We start from the raw sequence: 23,256 nt of genomic DNA, 5'->3' as shown, positions 1-23,256 counted from the left end.
AGTTCTCCTTTTTAACAATATTAATCTTCAGTATATATTATTTTTTACGTTAATGAACGTTAGACTCACTGAATCTTAAAACATGAACATATAAGTTGAACAATGGAATAAACTTTTCATATTAATTTCCTCGGCTAGTCAGTTCACTTTAAAGCAAAAAATCTTTAGTTATTAATTACAATTGCAGCCCACACACGTGCGAGAGTATTCCTTCTTACCTCCATTAACCATTGCATGGTAGTCGGAGTCCTGGCTCTGGCTCTCGGCTGTTGTACTGAAAATAAGAATCTCAAAGCTACGTATTTTCTGCAGCGTCGGGCGGCTGTGGAGAAAAATGTATATTATGTTAATAGCGGGCGAGTTTTTCACTTCCGCTAAATTTTAGAAGTTAATATCGCCACGTAATGGCGTCGTTGGCTGCATCGGCTGCTGCGATTGTTGCATTGTAAATTGCTCGAATACAGGTTAATTCAAGGAAGGCGGACATGAAATCAGGTTCACCTCTTACAAATTAAAAGTGAACAATAATATTAAATCAGTATATTATCTGCTTAATTAGTACAAATATGCTTACATTTGCCAGCACTCGCAAGATGTCCGTCTACACACAACCAAGACAAGAGAAGAAGTGAAGATGACTAAAAAATTAACAAAAGAGTGTATCTTGTCGTCTCTTTAGATCATTTTGTTATATTTCTTTGCTCTCGAAACTTACACAGAGAAATTATTATTTTATGGTTACATGATAAAAATATATATTATTCAATTTTTAAATGTCTTGTCTTTATAAATACTGTTTTTTAAGTCTTTATGTATTATTTCACTGGGGACGCTATATCTTCTTCAAATTCCTGAACTTCCCTAGGTTTCAGTTCGTTCTTGAAAATATTTTCCCATCTTCCTATAATTCTGGTTTCATCTCTGATCAGCTTTCCATCTTCATCCCTGCATGTTGTTGTCTGAAGCTGCCATCCTTATTTTCTCTTTTTTATTTCTTTAAACATTATTATAATATCCTTTTCATATCTGCATTTCTCAGTGCCTTTCATTCTGTTTGTCTCCATTTCTCTCGTTTCCTTCTGCAAGTAATTTTTGCTTAAATCTCTTTTTGTCATAATTGTGTCTGGCAGCTCAAGTTCTTGCTGGAGCATTTTTTTTCCCTCGTTTTCCTTATACTGTTCCATTCCTCAGTAGCCTTCTCACAGTCATTGTCATACCATTCACCTCATTTAACTCTGTTTCTCAGTTCCAGCTTGGATTCCAGCGTCTGTCATATTGTCTGTTCCGTTAATTTCCATTGCACTTTGAGGATAGCTTCCTCCTCAATGACAGTTGATCTCATCCCTTTATCAATTTCTCTTTGGAATTTTTCTTGTTCCCTCTCTCTGATGGCAATTGCTTTCACATTACTTCCTATCCCTTTCTGTGTGGTTATAGATTGTTCTTGATATCCTCTGCCTATACTTGACCAACACCGTGCAGTTGTCTGAAGCAACATCTGCACCCCCTCTAACCATAACATCATTGAATAAGTGCATGATGTATCTGATTAATTGTATCCCCATCCAGAGATTTCCATGGCCCTTTATTATTGATGTTCTAGTGTGGGCAAATAGTACCTTTTATAGTGAGTTTTCTGTTTACAGCAAAATCATCCAGCAACAATTTGTTGTCATTACACTCTTAATGGAGACTGTAATTTTCTGCACTTTGTCTAAACATGTTTTCCCTTTCATCCTTGGCATTCACTTTTCACTCTAGCATCATATGTACATTGAAGGTGTCCATAAAAGGTCTATAATTCTTTATATCTATGCTTTTCGTTCTTCTTAAAGCCTATAAAGACATGCATATTTTGCAAATCACATGATTCTCAGAGGCTAAAATAATGTTGCTAGAAGATTGGAATTTTCCCATTCAGACTGCGTTTGCTGTCTACATTATTGATGCCTGTATGTATTTTCATCTCTCTGCTGAGCCGAAGAGCTTGGCAAATAGATTTTGCTCACTCATACTACCCCAAGTGTCCCCACTCTTGGGCACAGTGTCTTCAAGTTTGAATATTTGGGACAAGTAAACTTCTGTTGAGCAGAGCAACCTGCAGTGAACCAGACTGTAAGTTCTAGCACAATCTGTGCTCTGGTTGTGACCGTAACTCTCCATCTGTTGTTCTGTGTGACACATGAGTTTCAGCTTTCTCTTTTGTGATATGGAGATAACATTTTTTCCGCACTCATATTATCTAGAGTTAACAGACAGCAGTATAAAAGCTGTACAACACAACTAAATGCATGAGACACAGAAATTTTTGTTTTTGGAATGAGGGGCAATTTGCATTAGCTTTGCACACACCATGTGTTAGAGAAAATTATGAACCACACTATTTGTTACAATGACTTTTCAGATTTTGCACCTGCAGCTAAAGAAGTGAAATAATCAGATAGCATTAACATTCCAGAACTACTGTTGCATCTCTGAATAGCTCCAAAAGTATCAAGAGTCATATTGTAACTGTGAAGTTTTTGAGTGGTGCCCTTCTCAGCATGGATTTCTATAAGTTATTGTACTGCGTAACTAGGTGGAACAATTTCATTACTATGATAGAGTCTGTAGTCTCACTTTCTTGCTTCAAGCTTGCCTATAACAAATTCACATAATCAACTGTCTTCATGGTACAAACAGCGCCTGTGTTAACATAAACCATGGGAAAAAACCCTTAAAGCATCATTTTTCAGATAATTGTTGTAAAAAAACTGTTTGATGGCCCATCAGCGACTAGATCATTAGAAGTGGAGCACAAGCTCAGATTGGGGTGGGAAATCGTCAGTGTCCTGATATTTTCCTTAAGAGCTTTATGGAAACCTTGATAAACTTAAATCAGGATAACTGGGTGGATTTGAACCAGTATCTTCCTGAATGCAATTCGAGTGTCCCCACTGCGTTATCTCCCTTGGTATTTGACATTGTAGTGTCCTTGGTTAAGGAATTACATAAGTTCTCAGACCGCACCTTCCTCTTCTATTTCAGCATCCTCGTGGTATCTGTTTGTATTATCTGTAAGTTGTGATGTAGTTTTGCAGGGTTCAATGTTAATTATATTTCCTCAATGTTCACTTACATATTCCCTAGCATTCATTATCTCAGCATGTAGAACTAGCTTTACTAATGATGCAAGAAGGTTTCTGTTTTTAAATTGCTCCTGCAGCAGATTTGCTGACTTGCGTAAGAAAATGAAATGCCTACAGCTGTTATTACGATCTTATTTATTGTGTGGCTACCAGTTATGGCACTTCAATGCACCATTTTCAGGCTTTAGTTGATGCTGAAGGGGTTATCACAATTCATAGACACAATGCATCAATGGCCAGTGTAACAGGTTTACGCAGACTATCAGTAACTGTGATGTCATCACTCCAACCATCAACTGTCAACATGGTCTGAAATATCAAGTGACTAGAATTAAACACTAATTTATTTGAGAGAGGCATGCTTTTGAACTTCCAGAATACTTGTTTGATAATGCTACTATGTGCAGGGTAGCTGCAAAACAGACTTGTGGAGGGCACATTTAGTTTTTGGAAGAAATGAAGGAAGAATAAAAGCAAGAGATGAAGTGTGGGAATTTAGAACAATTGTTAGGTGACTGGAAGCCAAAGAGTTAACTTCTGCTTTCTAGTCTATTACTAGTGACTAATGTTGTGATGCAAAGCTTGAGTTGCTGATCTTGCCTATAAATGTAGGGCCATTCTTGTTGAAGAGCAGTACCAGATACTTAGTGGTACTAGAATTTCATCCTTCCAGATTGCCATTAACGGGCACCTTAATCACATCCATAGGGTTTATGATTTTTTTACTGTGAATAGGTCATCTGAGGACCAAATTCCAATTTCAAAACTGTGTTCTTTTCTTTTTTTCCTTTGCTTTCATATGTTCACTATGTTTCTCCTTTTTGTCTTCAGACCATTTTGAACCAATTTTTTTAGCTACCCTGCCTTGGAATCCTTCCATTTTAATTTTTGATTGGATGATGATGACGACGACGACGACGATGAGAGAAGGGAGAGGGTGAAACCTGGCACCAGCACATAGCTTACTCCTCGCAAATAGCCCAAGGGAGCCACCAAGCTTAATGTCCCCATCCGACGGATGAGTCACCAACAGCAGTGTCACATGCCCTCACTTAATGAGACACTGAGGAGAGGTTTGGTATTTAAACCAGGACATTGGTACAAAGTAATGTGATCAGGAACTTTACACCACAACCTCTCCTCCCCTTACCGGCCATATATTGTCAGTGAAAATTAATTTCACCACCTGTTTTCAAACCGGCTTACCCGTGTCGAGCACCACCACACAAGCGTGTGTTAGTGACCTCAGTCATGGATGTGGGTTGCAGAATATGTTATGTGTTAAAAATCACCCACTATAAGCTCTGAAAAACCAGCATGCTGTAATAGAGATTAGATATCTGCACTTTATATGTGCCATGTAAGTTGCCAATATTTCCATATTGGATTTTGTGTACCGAATAGAAATACCCGAGGATGTGGTAGATATGGTTACCTCATATATGTGTGTTTATCGCCGTTCAGTTGAAGAATATTTTAAGAAACATTCTCTTCTGTGGGCGTAGCTACTGGTACTACACCTACAGAAAAGTTTCTCAGTTTAGCCCCAAGTCCATAGGAAGTTAATATAGGTGACATTCATTGCAACTGGTCATACCTTCTCACTTGAGACTGTGTAAGTTAACTCTTTCCTGGATTATCGTAATAAATCAGCGTGTGCTACTCATTTTCTGCGGATCTCTTGCTTATTTTCGCCGTGAGAACTTCATGTAGCACATTGGGTTCTGTAGAATACGCAAGCAGGTGACCTGTGGTTATAAGTAAAAGTGTGGGTAGCTAATCTATTTCAAATACATCCTGGGATGCCATTGCATTAACTTTATTAGTGAGAACCATTAAACAGTTAAGGTTAAATAGTCTGGAGCAATGCAGCTCAAAAGTTAATGAAATTCGAGAATGTGGTAAAACTATCACAGAAGAATGGACTCGGTTTACATCGTGCCACTGACTGACTAGGTTGGCGGGCAGCCACAATCTCTTGCATACTTCTTAAAATTTCGTAAAATTTCGTTCTATTTGTATATCATTGGTAACTTAACAATATTCATTTATTTACAATTTTAACTTGTTTACTGCATATTGGTATTGTCATATTAAAACTCTTATGACTCTTTTGCTCTACCAAGTATTTCCTGTGGTGAAAGTGGACTTTTTGATTATTACCGTAAAGATGACTTGAAACTTCCTGGCAGATTAAAACTGTGTGCCGGACCGAGACTCGAACTTGGGATCTTTGCCTTTCGCGGGCAAGTGCTTTACCATCTGAGTTACCCAAGCACGACTCAAGACCTGCCCTCACAGCTTCAATTCTGCCAGTACCTTGTCTCCTAACTTCCAAACTTCACAGAAGCTCCTCTGCGAAGTGGCAGAATTGAAACTGTGAGGGCAGATCGTGAGCCGTGCTTGGGTAGCTCAGATGGTGGAGCACTTGCACGCGAAAGGCAAAGATCCCGAGTTAGAGTCTCAGTCCTGCACACAGTTTTAATCTGCCAGGAAATTTCTTACCAGCGCACACTCTGCTGCAGAATGAAAATTTCATTCTGGATAAAGATAACATGTTAAGTTGCAGGCAGGCTCAATAACGAGACACTCACACATTAGCTTTCAGCCAAAGCCTTTTTCAGTAAAGGAAACACACACATTTTCATTCAAACAAGCAAGCAGAGCTCTTGCATATGTGTCCGCCATCTCCGGCAGCTTGGACCAGAATGAGATTGTCACATAGAATAGAAGTAGCAATATGGAGGGGACGGGAAAGGGGAAGGGATAGCCGGGTGGGGTGGGGGGGGGGGGGGGGGGGAGAGGAATGCTGTCTGACTGAGTCAGTATGTTACTGTAAGTTAGGGCTGGGATATTTTTTAGGAGCAGATAATTACAAGAGTAATGTGCTGCGAATACATCATTTAGCTACAATATAGCAGGTCAGCAACTGGAAGCAGTTAATTCCATAAATTATCTGGGAGTACGCATTAGGAGTGATTTAAAATGGAATGATCATATAAAGTTGACCGTTGGTAAAGCAGATGCCAGACTGAGATTCATTGGAAGAATCCTAAGGAAATGCAATCCGAAAACAAAGGAAGTAGGTTACAGTACGTTTGTTCGCCCACTGCTTGAATACTGCTCAGCAGTGTGGGATCCGTACCAGATAGGGTTGATAGAAGTGATAGAGAAGATCCAACGGAGAGCAGCGCACTTTGTCACAGGATCATTTAGTAATTGCGAAAGCGTTATGGAGATGATAGATAAACCCCAGTGGAAGACTCTGCAAGAGAGACGCTCAGTAGCTCGGTACGGGCTTTTGTTAAAGTTTCGAGAACATACCTTCACCGAAGAGTCAAGCAGTATATTGCTCCCTCCTACGTATATCTCGCGAAGAGACCATGAGGATAAAATCAGAGAGATTAGAGCCCACACAGAAGCATACCGACAATCCTTCTTTCCACGAACAATACGAGACTGGAATAGAAGAGAGAACCGATAGAGGTACTCAAGGTACCCTCCGCCACACACCATCAGGTGGCTTGCGGAGTATGGATGTAGATGTAGATGTAGAATGTGTTGCAAAGGTAACTCCCATCCGCACGGTTCAGAAAAGCTGGTGGTGGAGGGGAGGATCCAGTTCTCTAGTAGTGAAACAGCCATTGACATCAAGCATGTTATGTTCATGTACGTGTTGTACCACAGGGTGGTCTACTTTGTTCTTGGCCACATATTGGTGGTCGCTGTTCATCGCTGGTGGACAGCTGGTTGGTAGTCATAGCAATATAAAAGTCTGTGTAGTGATTGCAGTAGAGCTGGTATATGACGTTTCTGCTTTCACAGGTGGCCCAGCCCCTGATGGGATAGGCTAAGCCTGTGACAGGACTGGAGTAGGAAGTGTGGGATGGGTGGACTGGGCAAGTCTTGTAACTGTGGCTTCCACAAGGACATGATCCCCGTGGCAAGGTTGGGGTTGGGAGTGACAGAGGGATGGATTAGGATGTTGTGGAGATTGAGTGGGCAACAGAGCACCACTTTAGAAGGGGTGGGAAGTACCTTGGGTAGGATGTCCCTCATTTCAGGACATGATGATAGGTAATCAGATTGCAGTGCAACCCATATTTTATGTTTTCGTACGGTCCAGACTTGAAAAACGCAAAATTGAGGAAAATGCAGAATTGAGGAAAAACCCCAAAACATGAATAAAACCACATGTAATTGTCGTACATGATTAAAAATCGCAATCTTCTCCAACACTTTGTATAAAATCTAAGTGAAGCAAATTAAATGTACAAGACAATGTTCATACAACAATTTGTGGTAATGAATTTCATCAGTTCTTAAAAAACCACAGATGCGTAACAGCAAGTAAAAACCCATCAAAATATTGAAATTGATACCTGGGTACAAGGTAATCAAGCTGTTTTCTGACATCCTATGACTACAAATTATACATTAAAATCACATGTTTGAGAGAGATCATCCTTTATGCTCATCCAGAAAAAAGCAAAAATTGATTAACATATTGGATTAAACCGAAAACATCACTGCAGATAAGTGGTTAACCCATAAGCATAAATGCGGCTATCTTCTTTGACGTGCTTTGTCACCATTGCTGTTATTGTTTGATGCTTCTCTTATGAGCTGCAGTTCATATGCTTGCCACCGTGAAAGTGTTATTTTGCACTTTATGAGAGAAAGAGAGTGTGAAAAAATAAGTTTACATCCCTAACTGATGTTACAAGCTTCAAAGAAGCCGGTCCGGCTCAGTGAAGTTCTGTACACTGTGTAAAACGTAATGAAAGAAATGCCCCTCTGTCACTGCTGCCAATCTTTACAGTCTACAGAGTGTGGTGTGTGTGTGGTGCAAAGTATATACATGAGTAGTGTAGGTAGTTGTTGAAACTGTATCTTGTCAGATTTGAATATGAAAGTCTTTAAAATGTGCTATCGCAAAATCCTTGTTCTATTTCTGTGTGGTATCTCTGTCATAGCACATGATCTGCACGAAAAGCATACTTTCAGCACTTCACAAAATGCTTTCACCTCTACCTGCAGTCCCATCGCTGAAGGACCACTCTCCACATGTCCAGTAGATGAGCTCATTTTATGTGTGTGTTAGAGTGGTATGGTGGCTGCACTTGCTATTGGGTGACTTAACAAGCCACCAGTCAATAAGAGTTTAGTAGCCGGAAATGGGTGTCATCTCTCAATTATGGCTGAGCATATTCTTTGAAACACAGTGATTGAATTTAAAAAGTTGATGATTTATGGTGTTGCTGAATATAGTACATTGGAAATACATGCAAAAAATGAGACTGAATTATAAGTGGTACAAGAAAAGGCGGTGGCTGGGCCTCTTCGTAACATAATAGTTCAGTCCGGAACACTTCACATCAACTGTCTTCTTTTTCCTTTACCACTGCAATCTAACAGTAGTTATATCATAATTGCATGGTGAATGTAAATGCTGCAAGGTGTGTTGACGACACTGATTGTGGACTACGTCAGCATTGCTCCTCTCACACATGCCCTCTCCACAATGGTCTAAAATATTCCCTTAATTCTGCCACCACCCATGGTGTGAACCATAAGTCTTTTGAGCCATTTATAATTTGTTCACTCACATCAAATGTCAATAGGAAGAAAACGGGACAAAGTCTTGTGATGCGTCGAGTAAGAACTTAGAATCGATGTAAACCTTACTAGGAAGGAATGTAAAATTAGGGAATTTTTACCATTGAATTTATGGGTTTTTCACAGGGGCTACGAATTTAAGGTGTAGAATCGTGAGAAACGTAAAATCAGAAAACGTAAAATTGTAGTTCCACTGCAATGATTTCTTAGCACTGGGGTGTACATTACGGCACATGTTGTGAAAAGAATGCCTGGTGCCACATGCTGTACCTCAGCATGCCCCCAACTGTACTCATCACATTCCTCCATTTTAATCTTTTGTTCCATTTTCATTTCCTTAAAGTTCTAATTACCCTCCCAATAAATTCTTAATGGTTCCTTTTTATTTGTTTCCACTTTTAACATCCTCTCTGCCCTCTTTGACTTTTGAGAATTCTGTAACTTATTGTCCTTTTGCCTTCATCTTCCATAGAATCAGTTGTGTTTCTGCTTTGCAAAGCAGATACATGCATGTCTGAAATGTGCCAGTAAGTGCCTCACGTGCATCTGGTACGGCCATTTCATTGTTAGTTTAAATAGTTCAGCTTGTAGTTTTTCATTTTTGTTGTTTTTAGTGTTTATTTGTTTCTGTTTTGCGTCGAATAAAGTCCAGTGCAACAAGTAGTGCCAACCCAACATTCAAAGTGAAATGGAAAAAGAAAAGTGTTCTGCACAGCCAGGCCAACAATTACCTATTGCTCATGTTAATAAGAGGATTGCAGGAGCATTGAAAAGCAAGCAAGCAAGCAAGAACACTGTTTTATTGATAGGGAAAGAAAAGTGCAGTATAGATTGTGGCAAGAGTGGCATAACTAGGCTGCATACACATCAGGGAAGAAGTGGTCAAAGAAGCAAGTGACAGCTTTGGATGATTTCGAGAAAGACACTAATCATCATCATCATATGCAGATACTAGAAGAACCTCCTACTCTAAATTACTCACATCACTTCAGAAAGACAGTCTTGTTAAATGAAGCAAATTTTTGTTGCACATGGCATTAAAAGAAAAAGGCTTAATCTATACAATGTTTAACAGACATAGAATATAAACAGAAAGCACAGATGTTGTTGCATAGCAGTGTGTAGATTTCTGAGCAGGATTACGGCTGTGGTATTTGCAGATACATTATATCTAAATGAAACATGGATTGATGCTAACCAACCATTACGTAGGGGCTGGATTGACAAAATGCTGAAGGAGGCAATGACAAGACCTTTTGGAAAAGGAAAGTGAATTATTAAGCAGCTACATCAGATGGTTTTGTGCCAAACTGCTTGTTAATGTTTCATTTTAAAAAGATAGGTTATTACTACGAAGAGACGCACAATGTAGCTTTTCAAAAGTGGTTTGAGGCATCACTCATGACGAATCTGACTAGTCCATCAGTGATTGTTATGGATAATTCTCCATATAATTTCATTGTTACAATACGACACCAAGTATGGCAATAAAAAAAAGACTATATTATTCTGATACAATAAAAAGTGGATTTCAGAGAAAATTTGGACAAATATTGGCACAAAAGAAACCACAATTTCAGACATGTGTAATTGAGGAGATTGCTAAAAGGCATGGGCATGAAATTATTTAGCTTCCTCCATACCATTGTCATTTCAGTGCCGTTGGAGGGATAAGGGCACAAATAACAAATTACTTTGCTGCAAAAATTCACCATTTCTCAAGTTGAAAATCTCTTTGTAACAGTTGTCAGTCGAGTGACAAGCGAGAACTGGACAAAAATTGTGATTAGAACTGCATTTGTCATCAGTGAGGCAGCCAAAAATGATGGTATTGTGTAATAATGCATCGAAAATTTAATTATACTTTGGGATCAAGCAGTGATAGTTCAAGCAATGCTGAAGAAGACTATTCTAAAACTGATTCTGACAGTAATTTGAGTCATGTTTCCCCAACAGTGTATTTACCACACATTCGGAATGTAAGATGGGAGCATGCCATCGATCTTTCGATATCATCAAATTGTATCTTCTTGAGATTACAGCCGTTAATATACTGATAAATTATTCTGTAACTTGTTGTAGAACTAATTAATAGTGCTGGTATTTAACAACAAGGGCAAAATGCGAATGTTGGGCAATTTGCAGGCATAGTTTTCATTTCTATTGTGAAGTTCCACTAATAACTTAATGATGTATATGTGCAGACTGAAACAATGACTGAAAATTTGTACCAAGGTCAGTATTCAAACGTGGGTGTTATGCTCAATAGGCAGCTGCTCTAACGACTTCACCACCCTGGCACAGTGGCATGGCACAGCAGCATAGACTACCCTAGCACACCCCCATCCTAATCCTAATTCCCATTTGTGCCTCAGCCCACTTTGTATTCCCACTAAACTCGAACCACATTGCAGAGGCTCTCCAACAATGTTGAAATAGCACCTGAGCATCAAACAAAATGGGGAATCTTACCTGAAACCCAGGCGTAAGTACTTTAATCAAATGGAACTTTATGGTTCTAAATATCTGTTTTCAAGTCTCATACACCTATGGTGTATATATGCAGACTGAAGTGATGACTGACAGTTTGTACCAAGGCTGGGTCTTCTGCTCCTGAATGGAGATTATATTGAAAAGTAGGGTTTTGTAGCCAAAAGATAGAGGAATAATATGGCGTAGTGAAGTCCCAATAAAACAAACCTGCGTAGAGGGGAAGAAAATGTGTTACATTACTTATTGAATGCACCTAGTATATGCATAACATTCGTAGGCTGCTGTAACTTTATTTTATTTTAGTATTGAACCCCCCCCCCTCCCTCCCTCCCTCCCTCCCTCCCTCCCTCCCTTCCACTCTCCCTCTCTCTCTCTCTCCCTCTCCCTCCCTCCCTCTCTCTCTCTCTCTCTCTCTCTCTCTCTCTCTCTCTCTCTCTCTCTCTCTCTGTCGATACAATATCAATTCTGTAATGACAGTATGGGAAACAAGTTTGAAATGTGTTCTCTAAATAGTGATTAATTTTTAATATAAAGTTACAACAGTCTTTGAAAAAGTTACAGAAATGAATGATAAGCTACACAACTCTCTATTAGCGCATAAACCCAAGCTGGCACGATCAAAAGAGTACACAAATAGCGGGCTTGTTGATAACAGTGATGTTGCTCTGTGCCGGTATTTCATCTGATGGAGCAGATATGTTTTCTCTTACGAGAGGGGAAGTAAATAAAAATACAACCATGTTATTTGCTTTGGATGAACTTTTTTTGTTTTTATTTGTGTGTCTGTCTGAAGTGTGGACTATAGCAGTGAACTTTTCCTCTAAAGGAGCACGTTTGCAATTGTGTATACAGCATCACTCAAAACGCAACTATGTTAGAGGGCATCTGATCCTGGTAATTGGTCGTAAGAAGTCACGACTTGCCTTATATAACCTGCATACTTCAGTAAGGAAGAATGAGTCGAGGAGTAGGAAGCAACCACAGTGCCACAGTTCTTAGACCATTCATATTCAATTAACTACGGCTGGTAGCAATAAAGCTATTACTGCACTGAGGCAACAGTGGCATCTCTATTTCTGATGTACACATCCCTCAGCAGTCAACACGTACTTATTCCATTTCTTACCTCTAACGGGACAACATGAAATTTAGTGAAGCAACATAGATGTTCTCATTCCCTGTTCCCATTAAGCTCTTACCTCACTGTTGAGGAGCAGGGCATGTGTTGATGAAAAAAATAGTAGCTCAAGTAACTTGCAGTAAGCTGTTCAGCAGTTGTGACCTCTTCCTGATGTGTTAGACAAATTGAAGTCTGCCTTAGTCATTTGTGCTTAGGGAATATTCAGAGAGTGGTTGTGAAGTGCATTTGATGTACAAATTTCAGTACATGACATTTATATGCAGACAACAGGGCATGAAGTTATTTTAGCAGATGACATAATCTCTGTTCTAACAAACAAGAATAAAGTTGTTGCAAAACACTTAAAATTTTATGTCCTATCATATCTGCTTCCTACATTATTAAGAGCCAGAGTTGAATAAGATGACAGGGTATTCGGCCTATCGGTATATTCTGTGGCTTCTTTGTCTAGCAAGCTTCTCACCTTGAGCATTGAGGACATCAACATTTTCTGTTATCATTGTGATTTAATAGCAATTCCAGTATGTTAGACTAGGTTTACTGTTTTACAAAAAAATATAGTGGTAAAAGAATGAAACATTTTAAAATTTGGAATGTGTTTTCGTTAATAGAATTAGCTAACTGCTACATGTGTGTCTTCAGTTTCAGAACTTGGCATTAAATGTGAATTTTAATTTGCTTCAAATCTGAAGAATCATATTTATATCATACTCATTTCTTCCTTAGGTTGCTCATATGACGAAGAATGAAATGGAGTATTTAGATACAGCTCTGGTTGGGCCGGCCATGCTGTTTCTCAATCAGTATTTCAATTTTTTCATTCGTGAATATATAGTGTTATGGCTGTGTTTGGTAAGTATCCAAATATTCGTTGTCTGGTTTAATAAATCTGCAAGGTGATTTACTCCTAAAGAGTCATGATTTATTCCTGAATTTTGATTGTGAGTTGAAGAATCTGTGACCTACTCTAAGAGTCCTCATATGTTTTCAAGGTTGTAACCTTTGTAGATCTACTGTCAGCAACTTGTTCCAGTTTTGGTGGTTAATTGATATGAACTACAAAAATCTTTAGCCTCTAATAACAGATTGGATTTTGCAGTAGTTAAGACTCTGAAAAGGATACTGCTTTAAGTATTCACAATTATTTCTCCTGATTGTTGTTGTTGTCTTTTTATTCCTCTCATTTCACAAGGTGGGATGTTCATAAGACCATATTGCTTTCAACTCCCTAAATCTCATCACCTTGGTGATCAAGATTTCGTAATGGTGCCACATAATAGTTCAGGTCCTTTTCAAAATTTGCTGATGAATTTACTTTAGAGGTATTCAAACAATAGAAAATCCAGGATGGACTGTAACAATATTATGAAAAGGATAGCTGCTACTCACCATAAAGCGGAGATGCTGAGTCGTAGATGGGCATAACAGAAAGACTGTCACAAAATCAGCTTTCGGCCAACAAGGACTTTGTGAAAAATAGAACACACACACACACACACACACACACACACACACACACCGTCTGCCCAGTGATGGGCATTACTCACTTGTGGCAAGTTGGGGGATGTTTCTGTTACCATCACACCTCATAAGAGCTTTAATATGGTCCAGGGTATTATATTCCACAGGGACCTTCCTTTGCAGTCCGACGACCAGCTGCACGCCAATTTAGAGCGGAGGGTGTTCATTTCGTCCGGCACGTCCATCATGTTCCGAGGGATAACCAGGTTGCCACCGGTGCCTTCATCTTGGCCTTCGAGGTTGACACATTGCCCGAGAAGGTCAGGGTGATGGTCTACCATTGTGACGTCAAACCATATATCCCTCCCCTGATGTGGTGCTTTAAGTGCTGGAAATTCGGCCATATGTCTTCCCGCTGTACTTCCAGCCCCACCTGTCGAGATTCTGGACATCAATTGCATCCCAATACTGCAGGCACCCCGCCTCCCATCTTTGTCAACTGCAGAGAGCACCATTCGCCTTGCTTGCCAGACTGCAGGATTCTCTAGAAAGAAAGGAAAATCATGGAGTACAAGACCCTGAACCGACTGACCTACACTGAGGCTAAGAGGAAATTCGAGTGCCTTCATCCTGTGGCTATGACCCACCTCATACGGCACCGCTACAGTTCTCACCCCATCAGTTCCTCGAATTCCTGTTGCCTCTCGGAACCGGGAGACTACACCTGCCCCCTTGATGGTGGGGGGCACTTCCCTCCCTGTTGCTCCCGCACCACCTACTTTGGGAGCAACACCCCCCCCCCCCCCCCCCCCCCCACCTTTTTCTCCAACCATCGGGGATTTCCATCCCCACTTCCGAGCCAGAGAAGTGTAAGGCTTCTTCAGCTGCTCTCCCTAGGAAGGGGTCCCTTGGGTCACTCCCTTCTCACGTTTCTGCTAGTGGGAAAGATGACACCCACCAGTGGCTGAAGAGCCCAAAAGCAGCTGGTTGTAATGCTTCACTCTCATCCTCAGTCCCGGAGACTGATTCAGTGAAGTCCTCTCTGCCAGGGAAACCCATGGAACAGTGCAAGAAATTGAAAAAGAAGACCCCTAAGAACAATGAGCTTGCGGTGGCACCCACACCACCGCTACCTACATGCTCTGCATCTGAGGTTGGGGTGGAGATTCTGACGTCCGCTGTGGACCTGGAACTTGCCGGACCCCCAGACACAATGGATATAGATTGCTCAGGCAAAAGTCGGTAGCAGCAGGTGACTTAGGCGTACACGGCTTCATTGAATGTTCCATGTCCCAGTCTCACAATGATGTCACCCTCCAGTGGAATTACGATGGTTTTTTCCACCGCCTGGCTGAGCTACAGCAACTGTTAAGCTTTACACCTTTTTTTTGTCCACCTCTGGTAGCTGAATGGTCAGTGCGACAGAATGTCAATCCTAAGAGTCCGGGTTCAATTCCCAGCTGGGTTGGAGATTTTCTCTGCTCAGGAACTGGGTGTTGTGTTGTCATAATCATCATCATTTCATCCCCATCAACGCGCAAGTCTCCGAAGTGGTGTCAAATCGAAAGACTTTCACCCGGTGAACAGTCTACCTGATGGGAGACCGTAGTCACACGACATTTACATTTACCTGCTTTCTGCATTGCCCTCCATGAAACCTGGTTCCCGGCAATGTGGACCCTTGCCCTCCATAGCGATTTTGATCGAGCATCAGGTGGAGTTTGCGTTTATGTCCTAAACTTAGTCTGTAGTGAATTGTGCCCCTTCAAACCCCCTTGAAGCTGTGGCGGTCAGAATATGGACGACACAGGAAATAACTGTCCGTAATGTATATCTTCCTCCAGATGGTGCAGTACCCCTGAATGTATTAGCTGCACTGATTGATCAACTCCCTGAACCTTTTATACTTTTGGGAGATTTTAGCACCCATAGCCCCATGTGAGGTGTCACTGTGCTTACTGGCTGAGGCAAAGATGTCGAAACTTTACTGTCTCATTTCGACCTCTGCGTCTTAAATACTGGGGCCGCAACACATTTCAGTGTGACTCATGGTAGTTACTCAGCCATTGATTTATCAATTTGCAGCCCAGGACTTCTCCCATCTATCGACCGGAGAGCACATAACGACCTGTGTTGTAGTGACCACTTCCCCATCTTCCTGTCACTGTCCCGGCGTCAGGCCCACGGACACCTGCCCAGATGGGCATTAAACGAGGCGGACTGGGAAACTTTCACCTCTGATGTTACCATTGACCTCTGATGTTACCATTGACCTCTGATGTTACCATTGACCTCTGATGTTACCATTGACCTCTGATGTCACCGTTGACTCTGCCCCACTTGGCAACATCGATGTGACAGTTGAGCAGGTGATTACCACAATCGTTTCTCCAGCAGAAAATGTGATCCCTAAAGGGAGCTCCCAGCGAAAGACAGTCTCTTGGTGCTCGCTGGGAGTCGCTGAGGCAATTACAGAGCGTTGGCAAGCTCTACAGCAGCATAAGTGACACTCTTCCTAGGGCACCTGATAGCCTTTAAGCGGCTCTGTGCCCATGTACGCCAGCTTATAAAACGATGGAAACAGGAGTGTTGGGAGAGGTATGTGTTGACCATTGGGTGCCGTGCGTCACCTTCCAAAGTCTGGACGAAGATCAGACATCTTTTTGGGTACCAGGCCCCAACAGGTGCCCCTGGCATTACCATTAGTGGCGTGCTATGTACTGACGCAAATGCGATTGCCGAGCACTATACTGAGCACTAAGCTTGAGCCCCTGTGTCAGAGAACTACCCCTCCGCCTTTCACACCCACAAACAGTGGATGGAAAGGAAAGTCCTCTCGTTCACCACATGCCACAGAGAACCCTGTAATGCCCCATTCACAGAGTGGAAGCTCCACAGCACTGTTGGACATTGCCTGGACACAGCTCCTGGGCCGGATCAGATCCAGTCAGATGATTAAACATCTCTCATCTGACTACAAGCACCATCTGCTCATCATCTTCAACCGAATCTGGTGTGATGGCATCTTTCCATCGCAATGGTGGGAGATCACCACTGTTCTGGTGCTCAAACCTGGCAAAAACCCGCTTGATGTGGATAGCTATCGGCCTATCAGCCTCACCAACATTCTTTGTAAGCTGCTGGAATGTATGGTGTGTCGGTGGTTAGGTTGGTCCTGGAGTCACGAGGCCTTCTGGCTCCATGTCATGGCGGCTTCCGCCAGGGGTGCTCTACCACTGATAATTTTGTGTCCCTCAAGTCTGCCATCCGAACAGCCTTTTCCATACGCCAACATCTTGTTGCCGTCTTTTTTTACATATGCAAAGCGTATAACATCACCTGGCGACATCATATCCTTGTCACATTATATGGGTTGGGTCTCCGAGGCCCGCTTCCGATTTTTAGCCGAAATTTCCTGTCGCTCCGTACTTTCTGTGTCCAAGTTGGTGCCTGCCATAGTTTCCCCCATATCCTGGAGAATGGGCTCCCGCAGGGCTCTGTATTGAGTGTATCACAACTTTTAGTGGCCGTTAATGGTCTCACAGCAGCTGTAGGCTCATCCGTCTGCCCTTCTCTGTTTACAGACGAGTTCTGCATTTTGTGCTGCTCCACCAGTACTGGTGTTCCTGAGCAATGCCTACAGGGAGCCATCCACAAGGCGTAGTCATGGGCTCTCACCCACGGCTTTCAGTTTTGGGCCGCTAAGAGTGTCCTGGTGGAGGCCGGAGTCCCTCCTTTGGAGATCCGACAGTGCACAACTGTTTGCCAGTTATGTTGCACACATTCGTAGTTCTCGTGAGCATCCAAATTAGTGTCTTCTTTTTCCACCCGCAGCAGTTCATCTCCCACATAGGTGGTCCAGGCCAGGGCTAACGATCTCGGTTCGCGTGCGATCTCTTCTGTCCCCGTGCACTTCAGTATATATGTTCATGCCCCGGTGAATCGTTTCTTCTGTGTACTGATTTCTTGAGCAGCCTGCAAGCTTATCGCCCAGTGGTACCCTCACCATCCTTTGGTGGTGTCCATCCAGGAGTCCATCTATGCCATGGACCGGTCCCGTCGTTCAGTGGTGTTTGTGTGGACCCCAGGACACGTCGCCATCCCAGGGAATGAACTTGCTGACAGGCAGGCCAAACAGGCTATGTGGAAACCGCTTCTGGAGATGGGCATCTCTGAACCTGACCTGCGTTCTGACTTATGCTGCAGGGTTTTTTGGCTTGGGGAGATGGAGTAGCATAACAGTACAGACAACAGACTGCATGTCATTAAGGAGATTACGAATGTTTGGAAGTCTTCCATGTGGGCCTCTCGCAGGGAATCAGCTGTCCTCTGCTGGCATTTGGCCAGTCCACGGTTACCTCCTGCGCCGTGAAGACCCGCCTGAGTGTTGGTGCGGCACCAGGTTGACAGTGGCTCATATTCTGGTGCACTGTCCCACTTTGACTGCCCAGCCACGAAATCTTGGGTTACCCGACTCGTTGCCGCTAATTTTATCTGACAACACCTCATCGGCTGATTTAGTTTTACGTTTTATTCGTGATGGTGGGTTTTATCATTTGACCTAAGTTGTAGCGCATGCACTTTGTCCCTCTGTGTCCTCCACCCTAGTGCTTCTAGGGTGGAGGTTTTAATGTGTTGCAAAGTGGCTGGCTTCTCCTTTCTTCCCCCCCACCCCCCCCACCCTCCCCCCCCCCCCCACCCCTCCCCCCACCCCCACCTCATGGTCAGCCAGCCATGGTAATCTGCTTTGTTGTTTCAATCTCTTCAACTTATTGCTTGCATTTCTGTGGCTTTCTTGTCTCCTTTTGTCCATTTACATGTTTGTTGCCCTTCATCGTTCTTGTGATTTTTCCTTTCATTCCGTTTTGAGTTGTCAGTCTCATTTGTTTTATTCTCACACTTGGGGCATTGTTTTATTTGGAACAAGGGACCGATGACCTCATAGTTTGGGCGCTCCCCCCCCCCCCCCCCCCCCCCTCTTTTAATTCAACCAACCACCTTTGATGTTTGTGACTAGACTTGAATAGGTGGTACAGGGACATGATCCATGAGGTATTCATTTATTTAAATATCAGTCTGTAGTGAAATGCACAACATTTAACTTTCATCTAAAACCCATCCTCCACTAACATTACTTTTAGTGTTGAAAACAAAAATCAGAGTAAATTGTTCATATGAATACTTCACACACTGGACAGAGTCTTCGTATTTAAACATAGTAATACTTCATTTTTCCATTTTCTTACACTCATTACACTATGGGTATTGTCCATACTATATTTTGTCTCTTCTCATACCTTCCTCCACTCGTTGGATGGCAGTTTTGTCCGGTGGTAAAACACTCGTGGGGTTCCGTGACGAACATCAGTTTTGTATGTAGTTAACATGGAGAAAGGAGTTGCAACATACAGTGAAACCCCGCTTTTACACTTTTCAAGGGGCTTCAAAAAATGGTGTAAAATGTAGGAAATAACGTTTTAAGCTGTAAAGTTATGTATAGGATACCCCTTTGCATTTTCGCACTTTACGTATGCTATGTGTACATAAAAGGCATCAAAACACTTGCCAGGGACTTCTTTATTATCTAATAAAGGTTTATTTTCTAGTAAAAACTGCTGACGTAACTGGAACTGATAACTGTCTGGGAAGTAAAAACATTTAACTCAATTTCAGATGTCACAATCGATGCTTTTGAAAACCTACAGCTGTCATTCATTATTTAAATAATGAAATATTCCACTAGTTAGGTATTTTTTCATGCTTAGCGCAATGTGTTGTGAGAATTTTTTCTCATTGTCAAGTGCAAATACGTAAATGAGTATTTTGTGTGGTGTTTGAATATGTATTATTCTGTCTCTTGCACTGTAGTCATCTTTTGAGGTTATCAGGTACTGTTGCTTCTCATTTATGTGGAAAACCACACACATGCAAACTATCACTCACATAGTTTGTTTGTGTAACATCACAAAAAATACATACGTAAATACTGCACTGGACAGCGAGAATAGATTCTCGAAACACTTTTTGTTCAGCTTGAAAAAAATATGTAGTCATTGCTGTGTTTAAACTAAAAACATTTGAGCAATGCAAAGTGAATGACAGTGTCAACTACTGCTAGAAGTGGCCAAATGCCGAAACACGCTAAGTATGGTTCGACAACGGTGTCACAATAATCACAACAATCACGAAACTGCATTTGTGGAGTAGAGACATTTGGCAAGTGGTTGTGATTGGTCATGAATCTTTATTCATGTGCATACATAGGGGCAGAAATCCATTCCAGTACGATTATGCCATAGGTGGTAAATCATTGGAAGCGGTAACGACCGTAAAATACTTAGGAGTTACTATCCGGAGCGATCTGAAGTGGAATGATCACATAAAACAAATAGTGGGAAAAGCAGGCGCCAGGTTGAGATTCATAGGAAGAATTCTAAGAAAATGTGACTCATCGACGAAAGAAGTAGCTTACAAAACGCTTGTTCGTCCGATTCTTGAGTATTGCTCATCAGTATGGGACCCTTACCAGGTTGGATTAATAGAAGAGATAGACATGATCCAGCGAAAAGCAGCGCGATTCGTCATGGGGACATTTAGTCAGCGCGAGAGCGTTACGGAGATGCTGAACAAGCTCCAGTGGCGGACACTTCAAGAAAGGCGTTACGCAATACGGAGAGGTTTATTATCGAAATTACGAGAGAGCACATTCCGGGAAGAGATGGGCAACATATTACTACCGCCCACATATATCTCGCGTAATGATCACAACGAAAAGATCCGAGAAATTAGAGCAAATACGGAGACTTACAAGCAGTCGTTCTTCCCACGCACAATTCGTGAATGGAACAGGGAAGGGGGGATCAGATAGTGGTACAATAAGTACCCTCCGCCACACACCGTAAGGTGGCTCGCGGAGTATAGATGTAGATGTAGATGTAGATTCGAACGAACTTGCTTACTCCCATCAGCCAAGTAGAGCTTGGCAGCAGTGGGAAATACAGCACAAATTGTTCCAACTTTTACATGTTTGTTGTTGTTGTGGTCTTCAGTCCTGAGACTGGTTTGATGCAGCTCTCCATGCTACTCTATCCTGTGCAAGCTTCTTCATCTCCCAGTACCTACTGCAACCTACATCCTTCTGAATCTGCTTAGTGTATTGATCTCTTGGTCTCCCTCTACGATTTTTACCCTCCACGCTGCCCTCCAATGCTAAATTTGTGATCCCTTGATGCCTCAAAACATGTCCTACCAACCGATCCCTTCTTCTAGTCAAGTTGTGCCACAAACTTCTCTTCTCCCCAATCCTATTCAATACCTCCTCATTAGTTACGTGATCTACCCACCTTATCTTCAGCATTCTTCTGTAGCACCACATTTCGAAAGCTTCTATTCTCTTCTTGTCCAAACTATCTATCGTCCATGTTTCACTTCCATACATGGCTACACTCCACACAAATACTTTCAGAAATGACTTCCTGACACTTAAATCTATACTCGATGTTAACAAATTTCTCTTCTTCAGAAACGATTTCCTTGCCATTGCCAGTCTACATTTTATATCCTCTCTACTTCGACCATCCTCAGTTATTTTGCTCGCTAAATAGCAAAACTCCTTTACTACTTTAAGTGTCTCATTTCCTAATCTAATCCCCTCAGCATCACCCGATTTAATTTGACTACATTCCATTATCCTCGTTTTGCTTTTGTTGATGTTCATCTTATATCCTCCTTTCAAGACACTGTCCATTCCGTTCAACTGCTCTTCCAAGTCCTTTGCTGTCTCTGACAGAATTACAATGTCATCGGCGAACTTCAAAGTTTTTACTTCTTCTCCATGAATTTTAATACCTACTCCAAATTTTTCTTTTGTTTCCTTTACTGCTTGCTCAATATACAGATTGAATAACATCGGGGAGAGGCTACAACCCTGTCTCACTCCCTACCCAACCACTGCTTCCCTTTCATGCCCCTCGACTCTTGTAACTGCCATCTGGTTTCTGTACAAATTGTAAATAGCCTTTTGCTCCCTGTATTTTACCCCTGCCACCTTCAGAATTTGAAAGAGAGTATTCCAGTTAACGTTGTCAAAAGCTTTCTCTAAGTCTACAAATGCTAGAAATGTAGGTTTGCCTTTTCTTAATCTTTCTTCTAAGATAAGTCGTAAGGTTAGTATTGCCTCACGTGTTCCAACATTTGTACGGAATCCAAACTGATCTTCCCCGAGGTCCGCTTCTACCAGTTTTTCCATTCGTCTGTAAAGAATTCGCGTTAGTGTTTTGCAGCTGTGACTTATTAAACTGATAGTTCGGTAATTTTCACATCTGTCAACACCTGCTTTCTTTGGGATTGGAATTATTATATTCTTCTTGAAGTCTGTGGGTATTTAGCCTGTCTCATACATCTTGCTCACCAGATGGTATAGTTTTGTCATGACTGGCTCTCCCAAGGCCATCAGTAGTTCTAATGGAATGTTGTCTACTCCCGGGGCCATGTTTCGACTCAGGTCTTCCAGTGCTCTGTCAAACTCTTCACGCAGTATTTTATCTCCCATTTCATCTTCATCTACATCCTCTTCCATTTCCATAATATTGTCCTCAAGTACATCGCCCTTGTATAAACCCTCTATATATTCCTTCCACCTTTCTGCCTTCCCTTCTTTGCTTAGAACTGGGTTGCCATCTGAGCTCTTGATATTCATGCAAATGGTTCTCTTCTCTCCAAAGGTCTCTTTAATTTTCCTGTAGGCAGTATCTATCTTACCCCTAGTGAGACAAGCCTCTACACCCTTACATTTGTCCTCTAGCCATCCCTGCTTAGCCATTTTGCACTTCCTGTCGATCTCATTTTTGAGACGTTTGTATTCCTTTTTGCCTGCTTCACTTACTGCATTCTTATATTTTCTCCTTTCATCAATTAAATTCAATATTTTTTCTGTTACCCAAGGATTTCTATTAGCCTTCGTCTTTTTACCTACTTGATCCTCTGCTGCCTTCACTACTTCATCCCTCAGAGTTACCCATTCTTCTTCTACTGTATTTCTTTCCCCCATTCCTGTCAATTGTTCCCTTATGCTCTCCCTGAAACTCTCTACAACCTCTGGTTCTTTTAGTTTATCCAGGTCCCATCTCCTTAAATTCCCACCTTTTTGCAGTTTCTTCAGTTTCAATCTGCAGTTCATAACCAAAAGATTGTGGTCAGAATCCACATCTGCCCTTGGAAATGTCTTACAATTTAAAACCTGGTTCCTAAATCTCTGTCTTACCATTATATAATCTATCTGATACCTTTTAGTATCTCCAGGATTCTTCCAGGTATACAATCTTCTTTTATGATTCTTCAACCAAGTGTTAGCTATGATTAAGTTATGCTCTGTGCAAAATTCTACAAGGTGGCTTCCTCTTTCGTTTCTTCCCC

At 41.7% G+C, this 23,256-nt stretch overlaps 1 protein-coding gene across 3 annotated transcripts in view; it reads left to right on the top strand.

Moving 5' to 3' along the window:
* The window catches only part of LOC126474107 (cholinephosphotransferase 1), a 168,942-nt gene that overhangs the window by 76,804 nt on the left and 68,882 nt on the right, over positions 1 to 23,256 (top strand). For all 3 annotated transcript variants that reach the window (XM_050101531.1, XM_050101530.1, XM_050101529.1), the window contains one exon: positions 13,108 to 13,233. In XM_050101531.1, coding sequence (XP_049957488.1) covers positions 13,108 to 13,233 — 126 coding nt within the window. The remainder of the gene's footprint in view (positions 1 to 13,107; positions 13,234 to 23,256) is intronic.

This window comes from Schistocerca serialis, chromosome 4 (assembly GCF_023864345.2).
Source record: "Schistocerca serialis cubense isolate TAMUIC-IGC-003099 chromosome 4, iqSchSeri2.2, whole genome shotgun sequence".
Lineage (NCBI taxonomy): Eukaryota > Metazoa > Arthropoda > Insecta > Orthoptera > Acrididae > Schistocerca > Schistocerca serialis.
Note: the sequence above shows the minus strand (reverse complement) of the source record. Positions and strands in the feature narration are given on the sequence as shown.